The sequence below is a fragment of the Malaclemys terrapin genome, chromosome 5, assembly GCF_027887155.1.
Source record: "Malaclemys terrapin pileata isolate rMalTer1 chromosome 5, rMalTer1.hap1, whole genome shotgun sequence".
NCBI lineage: Eukaryota > Metazoa > Chordata > Testudines > Emydidae > Malaclemys > Malaclemys terrapin.
In genome coordinates, this window is record NC_071509.1 from 116353897 (window position 1) to 116376179 (window position 22283).

At 41.2% G+C, this 22283-nt stretch overlaps 1 protein-coding gene across 2 annotated transcripts in view; it reads left to right on the forward strand.

Moving 5' to 3' along the window:
- ALPK1 (alpha kinase 1) overlaps positions 1–22283 on the forward strand; it is a 76521-nt gene that overhangs the window by 18522 nt on the left and 35716 nt on the right. The window contains exons 2-3 of one of the 2 annotated variants that reach the window (XM_054031035.1): positions 11442–11572; positions 18421–18600. In XM_054031035.1, the coding sequence (XP_053887010.1) occupies positions 18480–18600 (121 nt within the window). In that variant the 5' untranslated portion in view covers positions 11442–11572; positions 18421–18479. The remainder of the gene's footprint in view (positions 1–11441; positions 11573–18420; positions 18601–22283) is intronic. The other variant, XM_054031036.1, reaches the window with a different exon arrangement.

The following is a 22283-nucleotide window of genomic DNA, read 5'->3' on the forward strand; positions in this document are numbered from 1 at the left end:
TAATATTAATTTTAAATGGTCCTTTAAGAAATGTACTTAATTGTTTTTTTGTTTTTGTTTTTTGTGTCCCAAATGATCTCAGTTCAGGCATTGTCTGTCTGCACCAAAATTGGCAGAGAGGTGACTCTTGAGTAAATTTAGTACAATGGGTAGGGTTTTTTAAAAAAAAATGTTTAGAATGAATAGTCCTCTTCCAATGTTCTTCATAAGTGAAGACTTATCTGAGCAACAATGTTCTTCAGAGAAACACCCCTCTTTCAAAATGGCTGCCATCACTCAGTGTTCTCAAAGGGACTGAAGCCACAGATTGCCCTTAGCAAAGATGGAGTCAGAACTCTCAGGAGTTCACCAGCTGATGCAGTTGCTGGAATAGCCTGGTTCCTGATACACATAGCTTGTGGTGGAAAGACCACTGGCACCGCTAACAATTTGGCCTAGAATGATCCAGACTCAATAGGAATTAAATGTTGAAAAATCATAGTCTAAATTGCACGGTATGTATGTTGGATAAACAATTGAGAAGACTATGTGTGAATACAGGGTGTTTTACAGCCATGCCAGGGGAACAAATGTTAGTTAGCCCAGTAAATTACCCTAGCCTAAATGACATCTGAGAATCTGCAGGTTTGATAAATGAGGAAAAGATTCCTCCTGCAGCTTCTCCTGATGCATCATCCTCCCATTCTTCCCTTTCTCGAGTGGATCACGGTTCTTGTTGAAACATTGTGAAATCAATTCCTGGTAAAGTAGCCGTGTAATATGATTGTAAATTAATCATAGCATAGAAGTGCAGAACCAGAAAGAAACAGATATGAGAATGCAGCAGGAGCATTATGCTCAGTCATTGGGAAAAGGGGGCAAGGAGGCACTTTCATGTGGCTCTTGCTAATTAGAGTGGCATTGACTGACTTTGGAGGAAGCCTCATTTAGCCCTCAGAATGGGAGAGGCTCACTGTGATGCAGGGTTTCAAGAGTAGCAAAGGGAAATGAATGAGGGAAGAGCCAAGATTTTAAAAATAATCTCATCATTAAAAGGAAGCCTAAATCATCGGATTGATCTATGGGAGAAATACTCGGAACTTGCCTTTTTGCAATCAGGCACCAAAACCGCTTGGAGCCTCGGATTGTGGGGTAGGGCATGTTTTTGAAGAGGAATTTCTAGTGGATTTAGTAGAGTTGGAAGGTAGAAATCACTAATATTACTTCTAGGGCAGCACTATTGTGTTTAGTAATTGTGCACCTAATTGCTTGTGTAATTGTGCTCCCTCACTCACCGCTATACAGAAAGGGAGCCCCTTGCATTTTCTCTGTAAAACATCAAATTAGTTGATCAAAAAAGCAGGTTTTATTGGTGGCTGGCCCCAATGGAACTATGCTGATTTACATCAACTGAGGATCTGGTCTACACAATAAACATGAGTGAAGTTACACTCATTTACTCCAGTTGAGAATCGGACACCATGTTTTTAGGGAGATTGTGTATTCTGTGACTAAACGTGTATTAACTTAAGTTATAATTTTATGGAGGTTTCCATAAACTTAAGAGATCACTGATCATATATTTAAGGTTTTCTCCTTGTTTGTGCTTGAATTCTACTGACTAAAATATCAGAGACATTTTCATTTATACAGGATGAGGCAAATTAAACGAATATCTTCTAAGAAGGGCTTCTAACAGGGTCACTGATTCCTTAATGGAATTGGACCCAGCTCTCCTATTCTTATCCAGGTGTGCCCTAGTCTGGTGTAATGAGGAGAGCAGGGCTGCCCTTGGGGTTATAATTGAGAGACACCCCAAAGGCAAGAAGGACTTCATAACCCAGAGAAAGAATTCACAACCCATTGTCCACGAAGGGGGAGAGGCCAGAGTCCTGAATAGAGAGAGCTCAGAGGAAGAGCAGAGCTGGGCTGAGAGCTTCAGGGTGAGGATGCTGCTCCTGAAGGAGGAAGCGGTGAAAATGTCATGGTTGAGCAGTGGTGCCAGATCAGGCTGGTGAAAGCAGAAGGCGAGAAAGCAGTCGGAGGATTACCTACAAACTTCCCAGACCAGAGAGCCATGGCCAGAGAGGGTGGAAGGCTGAGAATAGCAAAGGGCGATGGTTGCCGGCTCTCTGAGCCGGAGAACTGAAGCCAGAGAGGGCTGAAGGCTGGGAATGACAGAGGGCTGAGCCCACTGATGTCTCCAGGCAAGAGCTGGGAAGAAAACAGAACAGAGAAGCACCTCAGCTAGAGGGGCTGGGGTGAGGCATAGTGAGGAGGCATACGGGGGAGCTGGAGTACAGTGAGAGACACAGGAGCTGTATTTGGTGTGGATGGACTTTTGGGACTTGAAAGAGTGAATGTACCGTTCACACTGTGCTGGGGAAATCTGGATTATGGTTCTGGGACCTCTGGTAATAAATTAACTGTGAAAAGGGCTATTTATTGCATGGAGTTACTGAGGACTCCAGAAGAAAGGGGAAACTGAGGCAGGAGCCTCTGTCAGCTATGGCCTGCCTTGAGGGTGACTCAGGAAGGGGCCATCTTATCACATATGGTGGATAATGCAGGCAGGAGATCAGCCCCTGGGAAAAGGGCACTCTGGGAGAGGGAAATTGAGGCGGTGGTGCGGGGGTTATATGTCTTTTAAGTTTATTCAGAGGTATTTATATGAGTTATCACCTACTTCAAGGAGCTTCACTATTCATATGTGGTTTGGACAATTTTCCTTTCAGAATGACAGACTGTGAACATTTTGCACGTAGATCTCGATAATCTTTATACCACCTCAGACTACAGTCTTGTCCGATATCGTGAGCTAAACAAAATAGGACCTGGTCAGTACTTGGCTGGGAGATGCCCAAGAGAATCCCTTTAAACTGTAGGAAGTGATATTGGTAATTCAGTAGAGTAGATGGTATTCTTTTCCCTGAGTGGGTACAGAATGTAAGGGGCTCTGGGCTACTGAAGGTTTCATCTTTCAAATGAGACATAAAATTTAAGACCTGACTATAACAGTAACCACTGAAGTCAGTGGATTATGACCCATCATGTGACAGGGTATTAACCTTTGTAACCCTAATGACTAGCTGTGATCATTAAAGACCCTATGGCACTCCTTGCAAGAACCAGAGTATAAGTCCTGGTGTCCTGGTCAGATTGCAATTTAAGAAATGTGTTCTGCCTAGCTAAATTCTATCTGCACCTTCAAATGGATATAGTATTCTTCTGTAGTCCCTGTTCTAAGGTGTCGTGCTGCTGTGTACAGCTGCCACGTTCCACCCCAAAGTTGGCTGCATTTCAAAGGCATATGAAGTGATCATTGTGTATAGTTTGTCTAGAAGTAGGTTACTTTGAATATCATACTGGAGTCCTTATTAATGAAAGGTGCTGGATAAATGTAAGATATTATTTTTGTCACTTAAAAAAATTCCTGTTTGGCTACTCTGAAGCAAATTAATTGTGTATAAAGATAAGTGTTTGCAGTATTTAGGGGCCTGAAGAAATTTCACTGGCTTCAGTAGGCTTCAGTACAGGCCCCATAAATACCATGATTTTCTTTCTAATTTGATTGTATTGTGCCTTGCGAAGCTCACATAAGGTACCTTGGGCACTGTATTGTGTGTCAATGTATATTCTAGTCCACTACGCAAATTTTAAAGGGGCTAGGTGATGTGCATTAGTCATCTAACTATGTGAGATGCATCTTGCCCTAGAGTTTAATTATTTTCTTTTCCTTAATGGATATCTGTGGAATAGCCAGCAGAAGAGTAGCCAGTTGGTGCTGACCAGAAGTGCTTTACCTGGGGTGGCTGCTATGTGACAAAGCTTCCTGGGATGATGCAATATTGATAGTTTCACTCAGCAGCAGGCATTGATCATAAAGCTCTCTGGTGAATCAGTGAGGCACCTGCTGGACTCTTTTCTCTTGTTTTCAGCTGCCACCCTGAAAATAAGAGAAACAAATATGCGCACGCACACACCCAAGGCCTGATCTAAAACCCACTGCAGTAAATGGGAGTCTTTTTACTGATTTAAATTGGCTCTGGATCAGGTCCACAGAAAGGGATATAGCACAAGAAAGGAAAAAGAATGTGGATGAAAAAAATGCATAGGAATGAAATGGAGGTAAAAAGGAGAGAGGGAAGCAGGGGGTGGAATAGAGAAAGGGAGAGAAGCATGGTTCAAAAAGCATTTCCAGTTTACAATAGTATCCCACATCACTTTCTGATTATATTGGTCACCTTCTAAATAGAGATGGCCATCAAAATTTGGTAAATTTTAGGTACCCCACAGAAAAATGTGCTAAGGCAATCTCACCCGGAAGGCTGGTTCTCAGTTCATCTTTATATATTGTGAATTGTTGTTCCAACAGCCATGGCTTCTGAATAATTGCTTGCTGTTGAAAGACCAGGTCAACATTTTACTTTAATCTTGTATGCTACAGTTATAGATTGGCTGTTAGAAGTAGTGACGACAGCCTCGCATCTCATGTGCAGTGTGACCTTATTTGGGAGGAGAGAGGTTCTGTCCCTTCATAAAAATTCTTCATGATGAAAACATTAGGATTTCACAACACAGAGAGCACTGGTTTATGGATTTGTGCAAAGTCTCACAAGGGAACACTGTTCAATAGGCTTCAAAGTGATTCAGCCATGGCATAACTGCGGCTGTGGCCACATGTAATATAGCCTGTAGCTCTTTAAAGAGGATTAGCCTTAGATCAGGGGGAGCATTCATCACTGGATTTCATGTAAAGTAGAATATGCTAATGAAATGGAAATGTCTACAGCAAACATTGCATAATATCGTAGACCCTCAAAATTGAGCTTAGTGTCTTGATATCTCCACTGGAAGTCCAATTTCTTCCTCTCGTTATTTCTGGGGAAAAAAGTAAAATATGTGATGTTACAAAAACATTTCTTTTTAGCAAATTAAGGTTCATTTTGTTGCCTGATTAGCTCACCAAAGTTCAAACAGCAGGAGCAAATATCGTAAGGTAACTTTATGAATAATATTGACCATTTTAATGTACAGCATTCCCAGGAGAACACCCCCCTCCCCCCGCACACACACACACAATTTTTAATCTATTTATTTTGATCATATACATATGAAGTTTGATCCTGAATTCTTTGTGTTTCTGTACCTCCCATTGGTATGCAGGAAATTCAGGATCAGTTCTAAAGATGCAAAATAATTGTCATATGTATCTACTCTACTGCATCCTTATAAGCCATTTCCTCCCTTCTGCCTGTATATGAACCTCAATGCACAGTTTTGTAAAGTGCTGTGGGTTTGAGTCCCCTCTCACATATTCCAGCTTTATACCAATGTAACTCCACTGACATCATCTGAGTTGTTCTGGATTTAATCGGTGTTACTGACAGTAAAATCGGGCACTATGTTTCTATTCTACTTCTCCCTGCGGAGCATTTTGTGAATAGTTGGTAAAAAGACCCCATAAAAAATAAAGCCCAAGAGTTTCAAAAATTGCTAGTGATTCTGGTTGTCCAGCTGTAGATGCTTTAAAGAAATCTGATTCTTAGAAAGTGCTGAGCACCTGCCTTCTGAAAATTAGACCCTTTTGTGTTGTCTCAAGTTGGGCACCCAAAAATCACTAGTTACTTTTGAAATTCTTGGCCAAATTGTTGTTTTTTTTTTTTTTAAGGGAACCCATTCCTGTAGTAGAAAATAGTATATATTTTAAATATGTCAAACATTTTAATCTGATTTAATGCATATTATTTTTTAATGTATTTGTAAGTTTCACACCATATATTTGATCATGATGGGAAGCAGGCAAAGAGATGGGAAGCCTTGGAACCCTTACACATACAGGTAGTCTGTATTTACATGAGTAATCCCCTCGAAATCAACTTGACTACTCACATGAGTAAGCATGGGCTCACGTGAGTTTGAGCTGATCAGGCCCACGGTTTTGTATATACAGCCAGGGGTTTTTTCCATACCCGTGCAACACATCTGGTCAAATATTTGGTATAAATATAGAGAAAGATGCATAATAGACCTCTATGGGGTCATTTAGGTTTTGCACATTTACACATGAAGATGTGAAGTGCTCTATAGGCTTCATCTCAATTTGCTGGGAAATAAAAGTCCTAGGAAAGGCTTTGAGCAGAGGGTTCCTCTGGCTTGATTACCAAAGCGTGAGCTTTCATTAGTTACTAGCATTTCGCTCCGCTCAGCTCAGTAGCTTAGGATTTTGTTTTTTGTTGGTTGGTTGTTTTGGGGGGGGAGGGTGTTTTATTTTTTATATTGCAGTTTTGAAGGGTTTGTCTCTGTAGACACGGAGGGCTGGTGATACATATTCATGAAAGAGAAGTCTTTCCAGCCACTGTTAACGGTGACAAAGACTTAGCTGTTTCACACAGCAAGCTGACTGGAATTGTGTGTGGGGGGCTGCATGACCAGATTAGTGCAAACAGCAAGCTTATTTCTCAAGTCGTTAGGCCTCGCCTTCCTAACAATTTCCCCAATTGTCATTTGTGACAAGGCTGTCATTAGGTGATGGCTTCTTTTGGCCATTTTCAGATAAAGATAATTTCCTTAACTTCCATTTTATTTGACAACAAGTAGTTTGGAACAGAAAGGAAGTGCTTCAGTAGTTTATGGATTAGGGGTTTGTCACTTCAAAGGCATCTTTGATCTAAAAATATGTGCTGTACCAAATTCATTGTCTTTTTTTTTAAAGATCTTTTAAATTTATTGATCTGTCTCTCCGTTATTCCCTCTTTTGCATCCAATAATGGTGTGTGAAATGGTAGTTTTGGGAGAGGGAGGAGAGCCAGAATTGGCACTTTTAAAGCCACTACAAGAGCAAAACAACAGGTGCTTTTGTACACCAAGTCTGGACACTATCACAATTCTGCATTTAGCCAAAGATCCCTTCTGCTGTTATCACCCTGTGTTATATTAGAGGTATCAATTGGGAGTGGAGGAGGTAAAAAGTTGGGACTTTGGCACTCTTCTTAAGGGAAGTAATGGAAATATTTATAAACGTGTGTTTCATGAGGAACAGCTTACAGTACACATTTCACATCCACCAATCAGCCGCTTTTATCAAGCAACAAGAACAAATGGCCTATGAATGTGGAGTGACTATAGAGCAGTGTACTGCACAGTCTGTTGAAAATAGACATCTGAGACACAGAGGATAGTCCAATAGGAGCAGTAGAGCCCTTCAAAAATGACTCAGGTTGGGTTTGTTTGCTTGTTTGTTTTAACATTTCTGGTTAATAAGTAAACAAAGTTTGAACAGTTTAGGGATCAGTTTCTGCCCCAGAATTCCCTTCTCCTACATCCCCTAGTACATAAAGGGGCCAATTGCTCTACAGTTTTGGTTTACAGCTTAAGGTGACAATTTTATGTTCTCCAGAATAATGCTGCTCATGCAAATATTCTTGCAGGCAGCCTTTTTTGGTTCCTATGGACAATGCAAGTGACTGTGTAAAAAAGTGAAAGAAATTAGTGCAAGTTGTGAAGTGTCTTTATACCATAGTGAAATTGTGCATATATGGCCAAATTCAGGAAAGAACTGCTACTGAGGAAAATACTTAAGCACATGCTTAAAGTTAAGCATCTCCCATTACATTCAGTGAAAGTTGTGGTGCTCGGTATTTCTGAGTCAGTCCCTTCTTCCCTTATGTATCTTGTTTTGTGAATATAGCTATGGGTGAATTAACTGAAAAGGGAATATTTACATGCAACTGCAAGAAGGACAAGTCTTACATAGACATGGAGAATTGAGGGTGATTATTTTAAATCCCCACCTATCTTAAAAATGCTAACTCTCAAGGGAAATGTTTAATGAGGATACATTCTGGAGAGCAATGAAATCTAAATTTTTTACTGACCACTTTTTTTTTTTAAGACCTAAAACAAAGTGCTATGTGAAACTTCACCTGTTAGACAGAAGTTTTCTTTCTTAGGTGCTTATTAGTGTGGTGATGTCTGGTTTTCTCAAATAGAATTATAGAACTGGAAGGGACTTCAAGAGGTCATCTAGTCCAGTCCCTTGCACTCATAATCCGGATCAAAGTTTTATGTAAATGTCTATTGTTTTTAAATTTTATGAATGTTCCCTAAAATTCAAAAGAATAATCTCAAATGCTTCATTCTGAATAGATCATTTCCCTTAAAGACTTTATTCCCTTAAAAGCTAAAACAGTTTTGAAACAAATCACTTGAGGCTTTTTTTGTTTTACTAATAAAGAACATTCTTGAACTTTTACTCAGTATCCGTGCCACACTGAAAAATATCTGAAGTTTTCTGAAGAACCATATGAAGGATCCTTAAGTGTCCAGTGGCTATATTTACAATCCATCTCCAAAGCACTATTTTTCAATAATGGCCAAGGTAGATAACAGGGATTCTGTCTCCAATCTTATTACATTAGTCACTTGAACACTTTTTCTCAGCAGTCTGTATGGCTCACCAAAAAAGGTGAAAAGTCCAGATTTGAATTAAGGATGTTTGGATCCAGTTTCTGATTCACCCCATTACAGAGCTAGGAAGCAGCCATTGAGTTTGGCTCCAGACCTGCAGCTAAGCTTTCCCAAAGCATGGGTAAGTGGAGTTAGATGAAGTGCCTTGTTTGGGCCCATCTCTGCTTATAAGCAAGCATTAGACCAAATTCTGCTTTCCATTACACCAGAGCAAATCTATCTCAATAATGATATTACTCTAGGTTTACACTGGTTTAACTGAGGGGCAGAATTTGTTCTATTTTAGTGATATCTAATCTATCCACATTAGCTTTTTCTGTAACGCTTATCTCTGTAGAGCCTAATAACAATCCCCTCACTGCTGTGGGCTGTTCCTGATCCCATTTCTAAACACAAGCACTTCTGCTTCAGTTTTGACTGGGGGTGGCTGTGCAGAGGGCGGCTTTCTTTTCCCCCCTTCTCTCCTTTTGCCTGTTAATTGGCTGAGACCACCAGAATTTGGAGGACACAGATGTCACTGATAGTTTGCCTAGGGAGCACATTCATGCCCATCTGTTGCAGTCTAGAAGGCTGTTCGTATATCCACAAGGCCTTCATTTAATTCTTGTCAGAAAGTAATGTAAATCCAGTTTACCTCAGAGGTCACAGCCGAGATTTATGCCAATGAGCCCCCTGCAATTTACACACACTGTAGTTGTATAGGATGAAAAGAAAGCCTTTCATGTTTGTGCATATTAACAAGAAAGCTTGCCTTTGGAGAGGCTTTTTTGATTGAGGTTCTTCCTTATTTTAATACAGCCAATGCCAGTTGGTATACCCAGCTTTACAAAAAGAAAACATCTAATCTTTAAACCAGAGAAGTAAAATAATAAAAAGCCCCTAGCAAATAGCTTTGCCATGTCTCTTTCATTATCTCTGACAAAGCAAAGCTTCCATGCACCAGAAAAAAATAATACTCTAGTGAAACACAAGTGATTGTCAGAATATTCAGAAACTGAACTTGCCTGCTGCTGGGGATGATAGTAATACTGATCAGCTGAAGTGCTCACTGGTGATATATATTTTTTGTTAAGTCTTTGGTTGCTAGTGTGTTGATTGTTCCACATGTAGAAAAATTCTAGGACATGAGACCAAATCCTCAGCTGCTGTAAATCGGCATAGCTCCATTGAAATTAATGGAGCAACACCATTTACATGAACTAGGGATTTGGCCCCAAAGTGTTGTGTGACAAGTGCATAAATGCACAGAACTAGTAGTATGCATTTTCTACTTTTTTTTTTTTTAATAATCTCATCTTATTAAATTGGCTTTTAAATAGGAACTGGGAGACAGACAGTGCATATAAACGTGGCCCTGACCATTTGGATCTGGAAAGAAAAACAGACTGCTGTGGAAATAAAAACACTTCTAAATTTCACAGGTGTGGGGCCTAGTCCTGCTCCTGATGGAAGTCAATAGGAGTGTTGCTAGTTCCTTCTAAAGGGGACTGGATGAGGCTCTTTAGATTTAATGGATGCAGGTATGCAGCTAGAGTAGCTTTACAGTAGCTCCAGAGGGTCATGATTTCACTACTGCTCCTATTTAATCAAGGGACTTGGAGCCAGATCCTCATCTGGTGTAAATCAGTGCAGCTCCATTGACCACAATGAAGCTACGTGCAGCTATGCCAAGTTATACCAGCTGAGGATCTGACCTATCATCTGTTGTCAGATGTAATCTTCACAATGGGCAGTTTTATATATTCAGTTAATTATTTGGTTAGAACAAGAGAAATGATTTCTGCTGGCATCACAGAAGGGTTCCTTAGCTCAACATGCATCAGAATTGCCAAGCGCACATGGCATTGGCACAAGGGAATGTGCAAAGGAAGGAAAGAATCTTTCAACTTTGTTGAATTAGAAGGGAGAGAAAAGTTAATAGGTTGCATTCTACTAAATGGAATTTACATTTAATTTGAATGGAAATATATTAAAAATAACTGTTTTCATATAAAAATAAAGGATCAGATTTTTTTTAAAGTTGTTCACGTGGTTGAGAAAAAATATCACCTAGATCATGAATATACGGGGAAGAAATATGAGAATGTTTTGCTACAGTGAGATGTGTCAGGGTGTCTAAGCCAGTCACAGAGGGCCTGATTTTTAGAGAAGTTGAGTACATCTAACTCCAGTTAAATCATTGAAAGTTGTGGGTGCACCTTTTATGTATATCAGTTTTAGACTAATGCAGCCCCACTGACTTCCTTGGAGTTACTCCTAGAATCAGGCCCTAAGTCTGCTTGGTGTAGACAAGGCCTCTCTTCCTGCTCTCTGCAATGTGTCTCAGCAGTGGATTTTGCTTTGGGGAAACGCTTTTTGATGTGATTGACATGAAGATCAGTATCATGTACTCTATGGCATTTAAACCCAGCTTGAATCTTCCATCAGTAAGGGGGAGGGGAGGGGAGAGGAGAAGCAGGCACAGCTGACTTAAAAATTAAAACAGTGTTTGATTTCTGAGTTTCAGTGTAGCACTTAAAATAATTAAAATGTTTATTTGAAAGTCAAAACAGTCCCAGTCATAAATAACTACCCCATTTCTCAATTGACTGTGCTGCGTCCCAGCTGAAATGCCCCTGGGATGAGGTTTAGTTGCTCCCTGTTGGGATTAATCCATAAATGCAGCCTCTACATGGAAATCATCAGGTCTTTGCTTCCCCTTCATTGGTCTCCCTGGAATTGTAGCATGGCCTCAATAAGATCAAAATTAGGATAATATATTTTCAGAGACAAAAGGCTGAGAAACTCTAATTGGGATTTCAGGACCGTAACACTGTGAGCATTTCCTAAACATTGTTCACAGCTTCTCGAATGATTATTATATTTGCTCCGTTTTTGGAGTGTCTGTTGATTGCTTTTCAAAAATGGCTTCAAAACTGATTGCAGTCCAGTTAGGCGAAGCCCCACATTTCCTCCTACCCACAATATAACTTAAAATTCCTTTCTTTTGGCAGATTTTGTGATGTTCTAGCTCAGGGGTTCTGAAACTTTTTCACAGTGCGGTCCACACCTTGCTAAAGAGATCATCTCATAGTGCCCCCGCCTCCTACAGTCATTCCCATTGGGTGGCAACTACAGCATTTGTGTAAGTACTAGGTATTTTCTGGTGTTTTTAATACAATAAAGGTTTTGTCCTCTTTGGGAAAAAATTAATTATGCTGTCTTCTTTTGCTGTTCAATTCATCTCCTTCTCCATATTCTTTATTCGCCTACCCCCAACTTTCCCTGGGACCTGATTGTCTTTTCCTCTTGCATGTTTCCCTGCTGTCAGATCTTCCTTTCTTCGGCACATGTTGTGCAACCCCCCTGAGTCCCTTCTCCTCTGCTCCTTGGCTACATTGCTTTTCTGCCTAATCACTTTCTTCTCTATTTTCTTGCCAGTGTTAACCCAGCATTCTGATGCCCTTTCCTCCCTGCAGTTTGCCGCCCCTGAAAATGCTGCTGAGCCACTTGGTAGCTTCTCCCCTGGGCGTTCTTATTGGAGGCTCTTAACTCTGTTCCCAGATGTTGCTGCTGCTCGCAGCTGACAGCTCCAGTCCACCCAATGGCTCCAGCCTCTGGGATTGGCTTCTGTTTCTCCTCCTCCTAGGTAGCGATGGACGAGGCCATAGTGCTGGCTCCTCCTTTTTGTGTTCAGCTGCTTCCAGGATCTTGGAGGAGAAGCCAGCACCTTTTGACCTACCAGCTTTCTCTGCAATCTGCAGGCAGTCTAGGAACCATAGTTATAGAGCTGCTGGTCTAACTCTTGGGACCCTGATATAGGGACCAATCCTGAAATATTGAAGCCAATGGAAACTTTGCAACTGACTTCAAGGTGGTGCAGGACCAAGCCAGGAAAGAGGCCTATGTTTATAAAAATTAATAAATGCAATTGAAAAGTTATACACCGGTGAAATGTACATTCATAATCCTATTGGAGTCTCTCAGTTGTTCCGCTCTGGTGCCCTAAGACCCCTTCCATCTGCTCATGATAATGTTTGGTCATGTACTCGACTTTAGGGTGTTGTATACGTAACGTGCAAGCTAGGAGTCCCTTTTTATTGGAGATGAAGAAGTATTTAGCATTCTAATACTATTAGTATTTATTTTATTTTTTATTAAGCTATGTAAGAAATGGCAAAAGAGAGCACCAGAATGAACACATGGCTGCTTTCAACCCAGGGACCCTTCTGTCATTCATCAACACATGGAAGCTCATGATATACAACAAATCATACAAATATTTCATTATTGTACAGCACGTATATGTACATGTAGACTCACTTTGCAGTGGCATCCACCAAAGAAATGCCTTTCTTTCTAACTACTATGCCACTCCTTCTTGCTGGCAATGTATGACAAGCCCAGATTATTGGCTAACAATCTATACTGTCTATATTTTGCATGGGACAGAGGAGGAATAAAAAATATTCTGATGCTATAGTTAGCATTCCTGCACAACAGCAAGTGGGAAATATGAAGAAAAATGGATTTCATTATCCTGGGAACAGTCTACCTGTTGCCCATGAACAACTGAAGAGTGTACTTTGATTAGCCAAATTGTTTCCCAATAAAAGTTTTAGGACTTGTGATCAAAATCTACACTGTGGTGCTCAATAACGTGAAGAGAACGTATTCTTCCTGACTACACTGTCCAGTTACTATAGAGGTGTAGATCTTTTATGGGAAACTATTTCTGAAGTGGCTAAGTAAGGAGTTTGAATTTTTTTTAACCCATCATTCACCTTGGGGGCAACTTGGAAGTGGACACCCTGGAAGAAGTGATTGAATTCCAAGGGGAAAAAGTGTTTTCTTGTATATTTGTGGTCAGTAGACAAAAATGTCCTCAAAACTACTGAAAATCACAGTGTGAGCTGGGAAAACTATATACATGTTTCTAAAGTCTCACTTAAAGAATAATGGGCCAGATTCCAGGGTCCAGCTGCAATGTACGCAGCACAAGTCAGACTGTTTGCAAAGCTCCCTTTGATTCCCCTGTTCCTTGAGCACTGTGTTTAAGGCCAGCTCCGTGTTCTTTCTTGCTCTAGTGCATTTTTAGCACAGATTTTTTTTTTCTGTGAGTATTTATCTGATGATGTGGCCCAAAACATTTCTCCTCCAACCAGCTGCTAAGGCATGCTATTTCCAGAGTTGGTGGGGGTCTCTCTCTCTTTCTCTTTTCCATATACACATATTCTGTGGTGAGAGAGAGAGTGTAAACTAATACATGTATGTATGGTAATAAAGTGCTTCCCAGAAAAGCAAGTTTTTTTTTAAAGAAATCTATTTACGTGCAGGAATAGAGCTAGGGCCATATGGCAGGGATGATTCGTCTTAACCTGAGATGTACTCATGGGACTGTCACATGCACCCCTTCACAAACAGGATTGTTTAGTCAGATAAATCAATTGGATGTCAGTGTGCCTAATGGTAAATGTAGCTCTGGTGTTTTATAGTAGCTTGAGTTGAGAGCTTCTTTTTTTCTTCTTTGATTGAAAGGTAGCCTGTAACTGGATCAATTTCTTTAGCCCTAATGGGATAAGGAGGAGAGTGCTTTGATATTATAAGGATGTACTTTTTCAGCAATGCTACCAGGTTTAGCAAACTGAAGTTCTCACTACTTATGCCTGTACAAAAGATGCTTAGGAAAAGGGATCTCTGTGAAGCGAAGTTGTGATGAGCCTTTTCCAGTGATCTTGACAAACAATTTGGCCTACAATTTCACTTGTCCTTTAGATTTGAATCTTTTTTTGGAGCGGGGGAAGAAGAGAGGGTAGGTTTTAACCTTAGGATGATTGATGTTTGTTTGTTTTTAAGTTATCAATAGCTAAATTAGGGTTTAAACATGACTAGCTGACATGATGCTGAACAGGGTTTGTGCCTTATCTATGCTGGATGTACTGTTGTGGTCAGTATTCTATAAGTTAATTGGAGTCTTCACCATAATGTTTTGCAGTGAAGACCAGGCTTCCAAGCTAGACTATGTCATTTAGTGTAGCCCTGTGTTGTGGGGTGATGCAGACCCTAGAGGGACCACAGTCTCAGGGAGCGTTAGAGCTCCCTCTTTCATTGTCCCCAAAGAGCAGCCAGCAGGCCCTCTGTCTGGGGAATTAAGGAGACCGCATGACCAGAAAGTAGTTCCTTGCCATTCCCCCATCCTCTGCTGGCGGTGGAGCTCTGCTGACTGTTCTGCATGCTTGGGAGAATGCAGAGCACTGGATCAGGCCTATTTCTATTGCTACCATCCCTGATGAACACCAGGGAGAAGACAGCACTAGTGGAGTGGGGCAATCTTCTATAGACTTGCTGTGAAAAACCCATCCCTGTTCAGGGACAGCCACCAAATTTGTGAGCATCCCAGCCTCCACTGACTCACTTTCAAGCATTAACTGTTACAATGAATTTATTGAAGTCGTAATTCCTTCCAGTGGGTTCATGTGAAGTGAACAAAACTCCTGTTAACATAAAGAAGACTGGTGACAGGAGACTGTTCTAGAGGTATAGGACTTAAAACTGAGAATCTGCCTCCTGTTTCTGTCCTGAACTGTAACTGCAAAAAGAACATGCTTCATAAATCAATGAAACCCTGAGTAACGTGGGAGTGATTTATAGGCTTGTGCTTGTTTTTTGCAGCATTTAAGTGCCTTCACCACAAGACCATCCTTTCTCTTCCTGTAATCCTCTTCCTCATTCACTACTCATCTTCCAGCTTCTGCAACAAATGCAGATAAAAGATTTCACAGGCAACTTTATTCTGGCATTTCCTGACTTTTGAGTGCTTGACTTTGCAACCTTAATAATGTTTAATTCACATAGTTTATTGTGTGTAAATTCCAAACTGAAACCCCCCTCAGAAATTCCATCAGGTGGCATGATATTGACACCCACATGGGTCATCAGCAGAACTGGAACCTTTAGAGCCATTACACTAACCTCTGCCAGTGGAGCTAAGGGAATAAATGATAGCGGTAGCAGGTTGTCATCCTGTATGTGGACCAGTGTTGGCGCGGGATGAGAGAGTTTGCCAGGGTTTCACGAATATTTGCTGACCGCTGAGGAGTGGGGAGACTCAGAGATCTTGGGTTCCATTCTAGGCTCTGTAGGGGAGTGTGCTCCGTGGGCACAGACTTTTCTGCTCTAACCCCCAAAATGTGATCATTTCTGCCCCATCCTTTCCAATGTGACCCTGCCCTAATCCTGTCTCTTCCTCACCCCTTGCCCCAATCCCATTGTCCTCACCTAGCCAGTCCCAGCTTCCACTCCTCAGGGTTTTCATACCAGTCCCAGTCTACTTGCCCAGAAAGTCCTAGGTCTATCACTGTAGCCTATAGGTATAGGTATGTGCTAGGGGAAGCCTGGCATAAGGCCCCAAAACCCTTGGCATAAGTAGCTAACCAAGAGTGAGCTAGATCATAAGAATCACAAGATAAAACGCTGTAATAACTAAACTGCTGATAGATAAGCACAATATGGGATTCTTTTTTAGGATATTTTTAGTTAAGGACATCTGCTGATGTCTGGTCACAAGAATGCCATGGTAAACTAATTGACACACATGCAAATAAGCATGTGGGGAAAGGATTAGTAACCTTTCGGAGACGGGTACCCCAACATAGCACCTAAATAAGCTATAAATAAGGAAAAGAGGCTGAAACCCCTACTGAATATGCATTAGGCATAGTGGTATCAGCATAACACATTATGAAAGTTGTATCCCAGCCTGTGTGCTTTGAGAGGGAGAGACGTAGCTCTTGGGAGATGCCAGGATGATGACCACTGGTGATGGTGAGGAAGAAGATGACTAACACTTTAGATTGTTTTGCAAGGGATGGGGATAAGTATATGGATGCTCCACTCATTTTATCCTTTTCTGCCTGCTTTGCTGGGTTGGAGTGTTTGTGAATTTGCTAACTGTATTAATAAAACTGTTATAAACCAGAGTGTGCATGTTACATTAGGACCTCTCAATGTGCATGGTTGCAACAGTAGTTCTGATAATACTGGGCCTGATCTTGATACAAGAACCTACCAAACTTCAGAGTGCTAATTAGGGAAACTAAATTACTAATATAATCAGCATACAATTAATAGATCAGGCAACATGGCTTTGGACTTCCCATCCCTGTCTTCACCTTCTCCTTATCCAGCCATTTCCAGTGACCCCATCTTTTTGACCCAGTCTCATTGACCAGCAAGTCCCAGTACCTTTTCTTCTAGTTCATCCAATCTGTCTCCCTCCCACAATCTGTCCTCCAGTTTTCCAGTCTCAATTTTCCTTCCCAGGCTCCTTGTCCAGTCTCAGTGTTTGCCCCCCAGCTCTTTGTCCCAGTTTCTACCCAGGTTCCTTATGCCAATCTATCCCTCACTCCCCTTGCAGGTCCAGCTCTTGTCCCCTCTGCATTTGAATCAAGCAGCTTTGTCTTCCAAACTGCCTGGGCCTAACGGGGGTCATTGACAGGCTTTCTGTTCTCATTTTCAGAACCATGACCTGAACCTGGACTCAGCCCAGCCTGCAGCAGCCCTGAGATGCAATGCAGGGAAAGCCCTGCTCAGTCTTGAGTTGGAGCAGGCCCGGTGCAATTGTAGGGAGACCAGATGTCCCGATTTTATAGGGACAGTCCTGATTTTGGGGGCTTTTTCTTATATAGGCACCTATTACCCCCCACCCCCGTCTCGATTTTTCACACTTGCTCTCTGGTCACCCTATGCAATTGGTATCTTTGAGGAATTTCACCGCTAAAATCAAAGTCTCTTCTGAGCAGGAGTCAACTTCAATTTTTCCAAGGCTTATAACTTGGCCAAAGTTTGGAATATTTTCACAGGGTCATCAAAAGGCTCATCCCTGACGCAAAGGCCACCCTATGCCAAACTTCAAGTCCCTGCTCCAAAATGGGGAGCACTAGAAGTTCTCAAAGTGAAGGTCACCAAAATTTAACAGGGGCAAAACAATATATCTTTCTCTAATCTGATTCTTGGAAACCATTTCAGCTGAAATTTTTCTAAATAAGTCCAGTCTGAGGCAGACTGCCAACATGGAAAATTTCAGCCAAAATGGTTTACATTCGGCAAAGTTATAAGCAACTGGAAACAGGATCTTATAATGGGAAATGTCAGGCAATCCTAATAATAGGCAGTGCTACCAGCCCCTCCCATAATATAAAAAACAGTCCTCTTCCCCCTCTATGTTCTAAGGTGGCTGTTGAAGCTGAACTAATTCCATAGTTTTCTGTAATTTCAAACTAGATTTTTTTGTGTATAGTTTGTCTATGTCACACTGTGTTGACAGCCATTGAAGCAAACACTAGTATCTCTAGATATAGATTCTGAAATCTTGAATGCCGGGAAAGATTCCTTTCAAGAGATTATTTAGAGAGAATATTGTATTGGGGGATTAGCAGCGTGTTGTGTTGATTAGAGAAGTTGCGGGGAGGGTGCATAAGAGAGAGCTGCATACTACGATGCCCATGAGTAAAAATTATACAGCCTAACTTTTCCCTGCAGGCTCCAGTAAGCATATGCCATGTCACCCAGCAAGTGTTTGAAAATGTGGCGTTTCACTGTAATTCTGTGTTAAAAGGTCTACAATTCAGTTCAAACTAAAAGCACTTGACTGCGTGAGTCTCCTAAGTGAAAAGGGATTCAGTGCACCCTGGCTAGTCACTGCACTGCTTGTGATTTTATGGCTCCATTGAAAAGCAAGCCCTTTCTCTCTGCTCTCTGGTACCTCAGAGATGTTTGCCTTGCACAGTTAGTCACAGAGACCCTGCAGTTATTTCACACACTCCTCTAATAAAGTCTTCCGTGGCTGTCATGTATTTCCCCTATTATCTCTCCCTGCTTGAGTCTCACAGATAATTGATGATGCTTTAGTTAATCATCTTCCCTCTCTTTTGTTCACCAGGTACCTCAGCCTTGAAGGGATCCTTTTCATTTAGAATTTGTGTCTTCTCCTAGGTAATTGATCACTGCTCACCCAGGGACGCCCAATTCGCAGCAGAGTGGGAGCAGGCATCATGAATAATCAAAAAGTCGTGGCTACACTGCTTCAGGAGTGCAAGCAAGCTCTCGATGTGCTCTCACCCAAGATGTCTGATGCATCGGAGGAAGACAAGAGAGAGTACCAGCAGTGCAAAGGTGAGGTCTCAACGAGAGGCCCCAGGAACAAGCCAGCAGATTGCTGTGAACTTCCTTGCCACAGTGACACATCCCCATCCCTGTCCTATTTTTCTTCTCCCAGCAGATGAGTGTCAGAAGATGACTGGATTTCTAGGACATGAATGGGATGTGGGCTACAGGCAGGCAGGGAAAGAAGCCCACTTTGTTGCAGTGAATTGCTGTCAGTTCCAATTTTAGGCTTCAGTAAACATGAGCCTATAAGGAACAGTTTAGTTTGGGAAGAACAATGCCCAAAAGTTTGCTGATGCACATAAATTTCAATTATTAAAAAAAAAAAAAAAAAGATGCAACTTCTGAATGCTGGCACTTATTTACTTTCCTTTCACTAGGAATTTGTCTGTTGCTTATGTATTTAACAGTTTCTCCTCATCCAAAAATCTCACCATTTGAATCTCTTTCTTGTAAAACATGCAACACCTCTACAAGTGGTGTTCCAAGAAAAACACTTGCAATATCCATATTGAAAGAATATCCTCTGCCTTTAATATTTGGAATAAATACATACAAAATGAGTGCTAAGATTCAAGAGTTTTTCATTGCCTGTCCTATGGAGAAGCTAGCATTTATTTCAGCATTGTGTGATGGTTGGTGTTTTGAATTATTTCAATTCCAGTGAAATTTAAATTTGTATTAGATATGAGAACCTGCCAAAGGTTACTGTTCGTTCTAGTCAGTCTGTAATAAGCTTTCTAAGGGGCTACCCAACCTTACACCATCATAGCTTTTATTTTTCACATAAAGAATTATTTTGAGTTTTCATTACTGAATTCGTTTTCTGAGTGTCTTTCTTTCTGTCACCAGCTGGAGAGTGTACCTATTCTGTTTTGCCACACAGAAAAATTACTCATGCCCTGAATACAAAGGAAAATATTAATAGTTGAACCTGAGATTTTTAAAAAGCCAAAACCATTTTTTTTTAATAAGAGTGCATGTGTTTCTCACCAACTAGTTCACTTGTCTGTAGTTGGTACTATATGCATTCAGGGCATTCTCCCCACTTTGCATGAGTGATTCAATCCTAATAATATTTAGTACATATTGACCCATTTTGTATTCTAGTCTGCTTGGAACAGATTTGCAAACCCATGATCTTACTGGGAGGTCAGTGGCTATCAAGCATCTCAGTTAGTTTCTGAGCATGGTTGTGTTTGAGGGTGGTGGATAGGTTTCTGTTATAGATACGGGAAGATTTTTCTTTTTCTACAAAGGGTACTTTGTTTTCTCATCACAAATTCCTTTAAGCTTTATCACTCTTTAGAATGGGCTCTTGAACTCCTAATCAGGTAGCGCTTTCTTCTTCATCCTTCTCTTCTTCTTTTCTCCTATTAAATGCCACAAAGCATGAGAAATAATCAGCTTAGTTCCAGATAAGGTAAATCAGTGCCCTTATAGTTACTAAATTAGACATGGCCCTTCAGGTAAACTGCTTCAGGAAGTGAGTGATCAGAGACTGAAGTGAGGCTCAGGCTTTTCTTAGGAACGGCTGGCTAAAAGAAGAAAATCCACTTGCAATGGGGCAGTGATAATAATATTAATACCTAATCATAGTTGCTGTCTGTGTGTGTATTCTACTGGAGGGCACAGACTGCAGGTTGGCTGGATGATCTCAGACTGCAGATCCCCTTTCCTATGGCAGGTGGCTTTTAAACAGCAGTAACAATCAGATTGTGATATAACTGATTCATCAAGCCCACATGTGCTTCCAACAGAATGGCATTAGTACAGGGTCACTTATGGCAGCAGTTTGAGCCAAGGGGATTCTCTGAACACAAACGCTGGGGGTTTTTCTTCTCTCCCCTCCCCCAGACATTGCCTTTGTCAAACTGGTTTTCAGACCAAACATAGGAACAACTGAAAGCCAAACACGCACAAATGGGGAAAAAAAGAATCCTCACCATACCTTACTTAAGGTTTTTTGTTTTGTTTATAAATCCTACAAATCAGCTTCAGTGTAGTTTCATCTCCTTCTTCAGCCCTCCTAATTAGCTGTGAATTTACATTGCTTACAGTGATAACACAGCCATGTCATAAAATCGGTGGTGCTTGGATTTTGGCTGAAGAGTGCAGAATTATTTATAGTTGCCACTGCAATATTTTGTGGTTCCATAGATGATGATACAATGCACACAATACAATAATTGTATTTATTGCAGTCACATCCAGAGGCTCCAGTAAGGATTGGAGGCCCCATTGTACTAGGCACATTATAAATGCTTAAGAAGACCTGCTCCCAAAGACAACCTAAAAGACTCATTGACTTTCAGTGAGACTTAGGTTCGTAAGGCCCACATTCTCCAGGTACTTAGGCACCTTACTCTCATTGAAAACTCACTGATTTCAATGGGAGTAAGGTGCCTAAGTACCTTTAAGGATCTTGGCCTAAGTGCTCAAGTCACTTTAGAAAATGAGACTAAAGTTCCCAAGTGACTTAAGTGCTTTTGGAAATTTTATCCTAAATTCTGTTTTAACTAACACAGCATTAAAGACATTTGGTTAAGATAATAGGAAAGAATTAGGCCTTATTCTATCCTTTGCTATTTATTGCATCCAAATGGGAACAGAGTTCATCTGCGGGATCGGGGCCTAATTAAAATCAAATGTTTAATGCAAATTTAAATTTCACTGGAGTTGAGGGTAACAGTAATGGTCTTAGAGAGTCTGCCTACGAGTGTCCCAAACCACATTACTTATTACTTTTGTAATGCTTGATGCTGTTACTGTCCTCTAAATGTCGGTATTATTTAATTCAGTGTGCTTTTTTTTTTTTTATTGGGGAGGGGAGAGATGAGGAAGAAGAAAGGGAGAGAATGGCAACGTTGGGAAGTTGCAAGCAGTGAGGTGCAGCAAGTCAATATCAGCAACTGTTAAATCTATTAACTGCAAATGTCTGAGTCAAAGAAGTCACTCTGGCAGAAAAGTTGACTCTGGCATCTCTGCAGGTATTGCTTGCTAGCCTGCCTGACCTCTTTCTCCTTCTGCTGCTGTTGCTGATCTGGGCTGAAGGGGAAGCTGGGAGAAGCTTCTCTGCTGGAGTTGTCAGCCACATTTGACAGCCCGGGAGCGCACCAGAGTGGCACCTTCTGGGACTCAGGGTCTCCAAGCAGGCTCCAGCAGGCTCCTCGGCCAGGGGAAACTTCCTCTTTGTTTAAGGCTACCATACATAAAAAGGCAGGATCTTAGTTCTGTCCTCTTTGTGGTCAACCAAGTTTCCCTCAATCCTATTTATGTGTTATCACAATTGTTATCATAGAGTTTCTGTTAGCACTGGGAAGAGGTGAGCATGCTACATAGCTGTCATCCCCTCTGACCATTCCATTGAGCCACCTTTCCGTGCCTTCGCTCTCTGCCAGCCTGTGCAGCAGTGGGAATAATACAGTCAATGCCCAGACAGTGCTTCAAAACCATGGGGAATCCTGGCTGCTTGTGGGGTGCTAGCAACATATAACTGCAGTGCAATGTCACTTGAGTGAGATAATATGTGCAAAAATGTGGGCATAATTTTAACGGCAACTTTTGAAAATTTGTCCCTGAATGTCAGGGCTTCCATCTTTTTCCAAGAAAAACTATTCTACAGCCCAATAGCTCTCACTGTCAGTAAGTGGACTTTAATAAGTATAAGAAATGTGGGTTTTAATTTATTA